The following is a 10,863-nucleotide window of genomic DNA, read 5'->3' on the forward strand; positions in this document are numbered from 1 at the left end:
GACTAGGATTAGGTATTATATGAAAAGTTAAAATGTTTCAGTATAGACTTAATGAACATATACTTGGGACAGGCTAACTATTCATACCGAAGTTTACATAAGCTTTAAATACATATGTTAAGCGGAGAAACACAGAGAACAGAGTAATCAGAGCAGAGTAGAAAAACACAGAAAATAGAGTAACCAGAGTAAAGTAAAGAGATAAAGAGAAAAGGAGTAATACAGATATATATGAAAAGAGTAATTAGGAAGACAAGTTGGTAGCGCTCAGTTTCTAGTATGATCATGACGTACAAGAAATTGGGTCGTTACAATTTGGTATCAGAGCAGTTCGTTCCCAGTAGAGCCTGGGGAGTGGACTGACTATGCTTCATTGCATACTCTGTTGTGTGTCTCATGCGTATAGGATATCCCAGTGATATATGTTGCATGATTGTTTCTGTGTTTTCATTCTGGGAATGTTCACACTTGACTTGAAGTGTTAAGACTGATCACCTTAATAATGATTGTTTGGTGTGAACAAGACTATAATGGGTTCACAGAGACAAGGCGTACGGGAAGGAATTCCTAATGTTAACTACGAGAGGGAACAGGAAACGTTTATGGCTACCATGAACGACATGGCTGAAGTAGTGCGTGAAGCTGTTGTAGGAGCGGCTAGGGCTGTTGAACGTCTTGGAGTGAGAAATGGGGACGAGAATGGATACGGAGAAGATAATGGAAATGATGAGAATAACTTAGGGCATCTCGAAAGACCTATGACCCTTGCGACTTTTCTGAAAGTTAAACCGCCTAAGTTTAAAGGTACACTTGTTGCGACTGATGCTGACAATTGGTTTCGAGCTATTGAACGATCACTGCGAGCGCAGCATGTTCCGGAAGGCCAGCACGTGGAGTTTGCTACTTATATGCTGGAAGGAGAAGCTGAGCATTGGTGGCAGGGGATACAACGACTGCTGCAACAAGATGAAGGCGATATTCCTTGGAATACTTTTAAGGACGAATTTTATAAGAAGTATTTTCCGAGGGCAGCTCGTGATGCTAAGGAGATGGAACTTATGCAGCTGAAACAGGGTAATACAACTATTGCAGAATACACCCGTAAATTTGGTGACTTGTGCCGTTTCTCCAAGATTTGTCAAGGGGATCCTGCTGACCTTGAAGAATGGAAGTGCTTGAAGTTTGAAGGAGGCCTTTGTGTTGATCTGATGAGTTCAATAGTTTAGCTGGAGATACGTAACTTTGCCGAATTAGTCAACAAGAGCAAGTTAGTGGAAGAATGTATTAAGAAAGTGACTGTGGCTAAAGTGAGTCGCCAAGGATTTCCACCAAGGCGTCTTAGCAATCATCAGACAGCTGGGAGAAGTGTGCATTTTAAAGCACGTGGCATACGACAGTGTAAGAACCTACAAGTTGGTAACATTACTGATCGCCGTATGGGTAAGAATGGAGGTAAAGTAAGGCAAGGTAATGGTAAACGAGCCCATCAGGCTTACATAAACACTGCATGTAAGTAATGCGGAAAAGAGCATGATAACAGGTCTTGCCAGTTTGGATCACCTAACTGCTATGCTTGTAGAGAACTTGGACATATTGCCAAGGATTGTCCAAAGGGATTTACTCGAAATCCAGTTAGCACTCAACAACAAGGACGAGTGTTTGCTATCACTATTGACAATGTTGTGCAATCGAACACCCTCATTCAAGGTCAGGCTATGTCAAGAATCGATTTTTAACTATACTGTATGATTCGGGTGCATCGCATTCCTTATTTCTGTAATTATTGCTCACGAGTTAGGATTATATTTCTTTAAATTGAATTTTTACTTGATTTTCCATACACTTGCATCCCAAAATGCTTTGACCAGTTTAGTGTGCCTGCAAGGACCATTCACTATTAGGAACAGGACTTTTATACATGATCTAATCTGTTTATCTCCATCTGGTTTAGAAGTTATTTTAGGATTAGATTGGTTATCTAAGTATCATGTTTTCTTTGATTATTTTAAAAGAACTGCTATTATTCCATCTAATAGTCTATGTACTAAACCATTTTTGTTCCACATCTTATATCTGAATTCTGTAAGAGTTACCTTAGGCGGGAGTGATTGTGAGGGGTACGTTCTGTTAGCGGCTAGCTCGAATGATAGTGAATTAAGTTTGGAACGAATCCAAATAGGTGAAAGAATTTCCTGATGTTTTCTTGGACGACATACCTGAGTTTCTTCCTCAGCAAGAGATAAAATTCAGCATTGATCTAGTACCTGGAACCGGACCGATTTTCATAGCACCGTACCGGATGTCACCATTGCTTGCAGAGCTGAAGAAGCTATGAGATAGGATCGTAGTGGCCTATGGAGGTACAAGAACAGAATTTGTGTGCCTAACACTGGAGAATTGCAACAAAAGATTCTTACAGAAGCTCATCAAAGCAGACTTTCTATGCATCTTGGAGTGATGAAGATGTATTGAGATTTGAAACAAATATTCTGGTCGCCGGACTTAAAGAAAGAAGTAGCTGATTATGTCTCAAGGTATTTAACTTGCCAGAAGGTGAAGGTGGAACATCAGAAGCCGTCAGGAACCCTGCAACCCATAGAAATACCACAATGGAAATGGGAGCAGATTACTATGGATTTTATCACGAGATTTCCAAGAACCTCAACAGGACGTAGTGCCACTTGGGTGATTGTGGACAGGCTGCCAAAGTCGGCGTGCTTCTTTTCGATTCGAATTGACTATACTTCAGAAAGGCTGGCACGGATATATATTCAAGAAATCGTACGATTGCACGGAATACCTTCATCAATTGTTTCAAACCAAGATCCGAGGTTTACTTCCAGATTTTGGAGAGCTTTCCAGAAAGCTTTAGGAACAGAATTGCATATGAGTACAGCATACCATCCTCAGACAGACGGACAATTAGAGCGGACAATCCAGACATTGGAAGACATGCTAAGATCTTGTGTGATGGATAACCAAGGTAGTCGGGATAAATATTTGCCGTTGGTTGAGTTCGTCTACAACAACAGTTACCAACAAAGTATCGGGATGGCACCATATGAAGCTCTCTATGGAAGGAGATGTCAGACACCATTGTGTTGGAATGATGATGGAGAAGCTAGTGTCTTGGGTCCAGACTTAGTGCAAGAAACTACTGAGAAGATAAAGGGGATTCGCCAGAAGATCCAGACAGCACAGAGTCGTCAAAAGAGCTATGTCGATAATAGACGTAGACCCTTAGAGTTTAGTGAGGGAGACCATGTCTTTCTTAAAGTAACCCCGACTACTGGAATAGGTAGAGCCCTTAAGACTAAAAAGCTTAACCCTCGATACATAGGACCTTTCCAAATACTTAAAAGAGTCGGTCTAGTAGCTTATCAAGTAGCCCTCCCTCCATATCTGTCAAACCTTCATGATGTTTTCCATGTCTCACAACTTAAGAAATATATTCCCGACGAGAGTCACATTTTAAAACCAGAGCCAGTACAGTTACGAAACGATTTGACATATAAAGCATCACCAGTTCGGATTGTAGAAAGAAGCGATAAGTAGCTAAGAGGCAAAACTCTTCGCTTGGTCAAAATAGCTTGGGGACAAAGAGGAGAAGAAGAGCACACCTGGGAACTCGAAGATAAGATGAAAGTTGATTACCCGCATCTAGTCTCAGGTAACTAAAATTTTGAGGGCAAAATTTTCTTTTAGGAGGGTAGAATGTAACAACCCTAATTTTCGAGTACGCGAGATCTTTTCTAAAGGCACAGAATTCTCCGGAAGATCAGTAAAGGGAACACCTCTGTTATATCATCAAGCATCTCAATCCTCATTATCATTATGTCATCCTTAAGCTAGAACCTCCTTTGAGGCAAGCTTGATAATGCAATCGCGAAGAACCTAGTTTTTGAACCGTATCGGTTGGCAGTTTTGATTCTGATTTTCGTAAATAGTCTCTATTTGACGAACCGGACTCGATTCATGAGAGGAGAGAGATAATAGTATAATATTATCATTATATTAGTATTAGAAGATGATTGAATGATATTATAAGGTTACCTGGTCTATTTTAGTTAAAAACAGAAAATCGGTTTAACCGGGTTCACAGTTTACTGGTGCAGCTTAGCACCAGCACTCTCTAATGACTTTAGCAATGCTAAGGCCTCATTATACATGTTCTATTATCATAATAAATATGTTACTAGTGTCATTTATGCTAGTAGCTCAGAAAATAATTTTTAGAGATGTTTTTACGAGTGTTCCGATACACCTAGTTTTAGTAGTTGTACACCAGAGATATTTTAATATTATTTTAATCCACCTCCAAGCCAACCAATCACAGCTCACCCTACACCACCAAAACCCCCAAGGCTGCCTCATTTTCTCATTGTGGCCGAAAATCACCAAGAGAAAAAGGAGAGAAAGTTCTTGGTTCATAAATCTTCAAAGCTTGATTTCTTCTGAACTAAAACTCAAATCAAAATTCCGATTTCACCAAAATGATCCTCTCTTCTTCCTCTACATAACCATATAACATATCAAGGCTGGAAATAAGGTGAGATGGCTGCCTCTCTCCCTTTTCAATTCGGTTTTCAAGGAAAACCATGTAAACATGTGTTTTCTTGATGTTTTTCCTTAGGAATCATGCTTAACTTGACTTGAGGGCCAAGAAACGTGAATTTCCAGCAACTCTAAGGTGATATATCTCTTCCTAACATGCTGAGTGAGATTTGGTCAGTTGAGAGTTTTTGGATTTAAAGTTGTTCTTGATGTGATTTAAGAGGAAAAAGTGCTTAAGGACCACCTGAAAGTTTAACCGAATTAGGAGCAGCAAAACCAGGTAGGGTTTGACAAATTTAATCTTGATTGATTGTGTTTGAGTTGTGTGATTATGATATGGTTTGGCTGTGCTTGAAATTGATTGTTTGTATGAGTAATTCTTGTTGAAATTTTGGTGAAAAATTGATGAAATTTGATGAAATTCAAGCTATGAATGTGTGTTCTTATGGCTAATGGAAAACGAAACCCTAGAGCTTAAATTGGGGTTCAATTTGTGTTGAAATCTTGTAGAAAAGATGGGGTTTTAGTGGCTGCAATTTTATTTTGAATTATGGTAAAAATCGGTTGCTGAAAAGACTGAAAAACGGGTAAAAACAGAGAAAGAATTTGAAGAATATACGAAGAACATGAAGAACACTTTGAGTGTGGTGAAGAACATTGAAGAACAGGCCTTAGATCTTAAAAAGGGCAAGGAAGTAAAATTTTTGGTGTTTTAGGGGTTGTTTGGTAATTTCTGAAAGTTAGGGTGGTAAAAGTAGAAATATTAAAAGTTACGGGTGGTAAAAAGTGAATTTTAAAGGTTAAAAGTAAAAGTGAGTTAATTTTCAAAAATTTAATAATAAAATAATAAATAATAATAAAATATTAAAAATAATATTTTAATAAAAATAATAAAATAATGCAGAAAAGGCAGTTTTCTGTAAAAGCTTTAGAAAGACAACTTTAAGTGCAGAATCTCATAATTACCTTCATAAAACACTTAGGGAGTGGTAATAACATGTTAGAGAGGAAAAGATAAAGAAAAGATAAAATTTAAAGAAAAGATAAAAATCGGAAAAAAAGTCTGTAAAGTTTTAACGACAGAAAAACAGACAGAGACTAGTGAACGAACTAGGGCAACATAGTTAGACATTGAATTCCGACTAGGATTAGGTATTATATGAAAAGTTAAAATGTTTCAGTATAGACTTAATGAACATATACTTGGGACAGGCTAACTATTCATACCGAAGTTTACATAAGCTTTAAATACATATGTTAAGCGGAGAAACACAGAGAACAGAGTAATCAGAGCAGAGTAGAAAAACACAAAAAATAGAGTAACCAGAGTAAAGTAAAGAGATAAAGAGAAAAGGAGTAATACAGATATATATGAAAAGAGTAATCAGAGAAGAGAAAAGAGATACAGAGAACAGAGTAATTAAAACAGAGTAAAGAGATACAGAGAAAAGGGCAACCAGAACAGAGTAAAGAGATATTATATATATCTATATGTTGCTTAATGCAACCCAAGAGATATTATATATAAATATATATATTAGTTGCTTGATGCAACCCAGAGCTATATTTAATATATATTAGTTGCTTAATGCAACCCAGAGCTTCTGTAGGGAAACTAAGTTACCTACAGCTATTTTTCGCTTCCCCAGAGCAGAGCAGAGTATATATATATTTTCCTGCAATAAGCAGAGGCTGTCTCAAATGAGCGGCTATTATTATATGCGCATTTTTTTAGGAACGGAAAATCGTATCCGGGAAATCGGGATTACTCGTGACCGGATAAATGTCGGGATTGCAGGCAGCCAACCGACACATGAGCTCATGGCCTGTGCTAGGGCTAGACATGCATCATTCTTGTCTGCGCATCATTCTCTATTGCATTCCTTTCTGTGTGTGATCTATTTCTTTGAGTTTGTCCGCTTGTATGCTATTTCTGTGTTTTATTTTCTTGTATTCTTTTGTCTGTGTTCTGCTTTCTATTTTCTCTACTTTCTCATCCTATCTTTATCTTCTGTTTACTGCTTCGCTATATTATGTTATTCGTCTGCTAATCGACCCCAAATAAATAAACGTAACTAATAACCCCGACCCTACTAAGAACTCCCCAGTTCTTACCCCTTCTCTATCCTTTCCTCCTTCAGATGGAAGCAAGAGTTTCTTTCCGTAGTTCGCTGACGACCGTTTGCAAAAAGGATTCCGCTCTAGATAGTCTTCTGAGTCTAGGGTGAATCCCATTCTCTATTTATATGTATATACTGTGAGACCAGCCAATGTCCGCACCCCGTTTTTACGTGAACTTTAACCTAAATCCTGTGTACGAGACTCCTGTTGTGTGGCTACTTGATGAGGTACCAGAGAGACATCATATGGCAATGCCTGATCGTGCAGAGGAGTAATAAATGATGTTCTACCTTTTGATGATGTTCCACCTGACTTGAGTTTTGAAGACTTAGAACGTACTTTCCCTCGCTTTAGTAGTTTAGAGGGACTAGGTGAGTATAGAGTCTAGGCTAGCCTGGGTGCCAGCTTAGGGACCTCTTGAACAGGTTAGGACCTGGGATGTTGTATGTATATATATGTATATAGTTATTATCTAGCTATATCTAGGGGTGTTCTAACTAACAGTCTATATTCTAATAAAGGTTGAATCACCGAATGTTGTCAACTACTTGTGATGTGTTTATGTGTGGTTGTTTGTAACTGTTTTATATATTATTAGTTGTGAATTGATTATGAATGATACTGTTTGTTAATCCAAATGTTTTCGAAAAAAAAAAAGTACCTCGTAAAATAACTACGTTTTTCACAACGAATCAGGCTCATATGATAAATAATAGATAATAATTAGGAAGACAAGTTGGTAGCGCTCAGTTTCTAGTATGATCATGACGTACAAGAAATTGGGTCGTTACACTTTGCGCGAAGATAGATGACATAAACTGGCGTTCAACGCCAGTATCATGTTGCTGTCTGGCGTCCAGCGCCAGAAACAGGTTACAAGCTGGAGTTCAACGCCAGAAACAGGTTACAACTTGGCGTTGAACGCCCAAAACAACCCCAGGCACGTGAGAAGCTTAAGTCTCAGCCCCAGCACACACCAAGTGGGCCCCAGAAGTGGATTTCTGCATCATCTATCATAGTTTACTCATTTTCTGTAAACCTAGGTTACTAGTTTACTATTTAAACAACTTTTAGAGATTAACTTTGTACCTCATGACATTTTCAGATCTGAATTTTATACACTTTGACGGCATGAGTCTCTAAACTCCATTGTTGGGGGTGAGGAGCTCTGCAGCGTCTCAATGAATTAATGCAATTGTTTCTATTTCATTCAAACGTGTGTGTGTTCCTATCTAAGATGTTCATTCGCGCTTAATTGTGAAGGAGGTGATGATCCGTGACACTCATCACCTCCCTCAATCCATGAACGTGTACCTGACAAATACTTCCTTCTACATCAGATTGAATGAGCGTCTCTTAGCTTCCTTAATCAGAATCTTCGTGGTATAAGTTAGAACTGATGGCGGCCACCTGGTGCACGAAATTGTGATCAATACTTTTCACAACTCAAATAATCCCCGGTAATGAATCCAAAAACTTGGTGTTCAATACCATGGCATAAACACAACTTCGCACAACTAACCAGCAAGTGCACTGGGTCGTCCAAGTAATAAACCTTACGCGAGTAAGGGTCGATCCCACGGAGATTGTTGGTATGAAGCAAGCTATGGTCATCTTGTAAATCTCAGTCAGGCAGACTCAAATGGTTATGGATGATATATGAATAAAACATAAAGATAATGATAGAGATACTTATGCAATTCATTGGTGAGAACTTCAGATAAGCGAATGGAGATGCTTTGTCCCTTCCGTCTCTCTGCTTTCCTACTGTCTTCATCCAATCCTTCTTACTCCTTTCCATGGCAAGCTGTATGTTGGGCATCACCGTTGTCAATGGCTACAGTCCCGTCCTCTCAGTGGAAATGTTCAACGCACCCTGTCACGGCACGGCTATCCAGCTGTCGGTTCTCGATCATGTCGGAATAGAATCCAGTGATTCTTTTGCGTCTGTCACTAACGCCCCACAATCGCGAGTTTGAAGCTCGTCACAGTCATTCAATCATTGAATCCTACTCAGAATACCACAGACAAGGTTTAGACCTCCCGGATTCTCTTGAATGCCGCCATCAATTCTAGCTTATACCACGAAGATTCCGGTTAAGGAAATCCAAGAGATAAACATTAGAGCCTTGTTTGTTTGTAGAACGGAGTGGTTGTCAGGCACGCGTTCATAAGTGAGAATGATGATGAGCGTCACATAATCATCACATTCATCATGTTCTTGGGTACGAATGAATATCTTGGAATAAGAACAAGCTGAATTGAATAGAAGAACAATAGTAATTGCATTAATACTCGAGGTACAACAGAGCTCCACACCTTAATCTATGGTGTGTAGAAACTCCACCGTTGAAAATACATAAGAACAAGGTCTAGGCATGGCCGTGAGGCCAGCCCCCATGATCTAAGATAGCATAAGACTAAAGATAGCTACCAAGATTAAAAATACAATAGCAACAGGTCTTTATTTATAGAGAACTAGTAGCCTAGGGTTTACAGAAATGAGTAAATGACATAAAAATCCACTTCCGGGCCCACTTGGTGTGTGCTTGGGCTGAGCATTGAAGCATTTTCGTGTAGAGACTTCTCTTGGAGTTAAACGCCAGGTTTTGTGCCAGTTTGGGCGTTTAACTCCCATTCTTGTGCCAGTTCCGGCGTTTAACGCCGGGCAGTTTTGAGCTGATTTGGAACGACGATTTGGGCCATCAAATCTTGGGAAAAGTATGAAGTATTATACATTGCTGGAAAGCCCAGGATGTCTACTTTCCAACGCCGTTGAGAGCGCGCCAATTGGACGTCTGTAGCTCCAAAAATTCTACTTCGAGTGCAGGGAGGTCAGAATCCAACAACATCTGCAGTCCTTTTAGTCTCTGAATCAGATTTTTGCTCAAGTCCCTCAATTTCAGCCAGAAAATACCTGAAATCACAGAAAAACACACAAAGTCATAGTAAAGTCCAGAAAAGTGAATTTTAACTAAAAACTAATAAAAATATACTGAAAACTAACTAAATCATACTAAAAACATACTAAAAACAATGCCAAAAAGCGTACAAATTATCCGCTCATCACCACTCTTGAGGGTCCAGAAAGTCTAAACCTTGTCTGTGGTATTCCGAGTAGGATTCAAGGATTGGATGGCTGTGACGAGCTTCAAACTCGCGATTGCTGGGCGTGATGACAAACGCAAAAGGATTAATGGATCCTATTCCAACATGATCGAGAACCAACAGCTGATTAGCCGTGCTGTGACAGAGCATCTGGACCGTTTTCACTGAGAGGATGGGAAGTAGCTGATGACAAGTCATCTTAGCCTAGTTTCACTAGTCTTTTTCTTTTAATTTCACTTAGATTATGCACTTTCTTGAGGCTTAAGCAAGCTAAGTTAGGTAGATTTTCATGCTTCCTTTGATTAAACCAACCATATATGATTTAATGCAAATTCATGAGGTTTGATGCCATAATTAGTGCATATTAGGATAGAATGATCATCTCATGATTTCAAACATAGCTTTGATGTGTTTGGTTGATTTATGATAGGTGAAGAAAGCTTGGAAAAGGATTGAAGTGAGAAGGAATGGCTAGAAGCTAAGATGAGACAATGAATCAAGGGAGATTAAACCAGGAACAAATGAAGTTGGAATTGAAGTTAGCCCCAACGTTAGCCCCTAACTTGGAGGCTAACGTTGGGAACTAAAATTGCTCCCAGAGGTTAGCCACGTTAGCGCCAACGTTAGCCCCTAACTTGGAGGCTAACGTTGGCATGAGAAATTGCTCCCAGGGGTTAGCCACGTTAGCGCCAACGTTAGCCCCTAACTTGGAGGCTAACGTTGGCATTTGAATTGTTTCCCAGGGGTGTGCAACGTTAGCGCCAACGTTAGCCCCTAACTTGGAGGCTAACGTTGGCGCCATTCCAACATGAAGCAAGGCCAACGTTAGGGACAAAGTTAGCCCCCTAACGTTGGCCCAAACGTGAAGTACAGAGAATGGGGTTGGTTTGCTGCTAAAAAAAGTTAGCCATGAAGTTAGCCCCTAACTTTGAGGCTAACTTTAAAAACCCAACTTTGCAAAACTCACATCCGGTTCAATTGATTCACTTGGGTCTCTCTCCAAACTTCAAGAGCAATCAACCAAGGCCTCCTTCAACCCAATTCCATCAAGAGCAAAGGCCCAAACCAAGGCTTGAAGAT

The 10,863-nt window shown here is 39.5% G+C and overlaps 1 protein-coding gene across 1 annotated transcript; it reads left to right on the top strand.

The window, feature by feature from the left end:
- The first annotated feature begins 530 nt into the window (after positions 1-530).
- Positions 531-2,335, top strand: LOC130949679 (uncharacterized). The gene is made up of 4 exons (XM_057878333.1): positions 531-1,212; positions 1,255-1,452; positions 1,541-1,707; positions 2,180-2,335. The coding sequence occupies exons 1-4, from the start codon at positions 531-533 to the stop codon at positions 2,333-2,335; spliced, it is 1,203 nt and encodes a 400-aa protein (XP_057734316.1).
- Positions 2,336-10,863: the final 8,528 nt, after the last annotated feature.

This window comes from Arachis stenosperma, chromosome 9 (assembly GCF_014773155.1).
Source record: "Arachis stenosperma cultivar V10309 chromosome 9, arast.V10309.gnm1.PFL2, whole genome shotgun sequence".
Classification (NCBI taxonomy): Eukaryota; Viridiplantae; Streptophyta; class Magnoliopsida; order Fabales; family Fabaceae; genus Arachis; species Arachis stenosperma.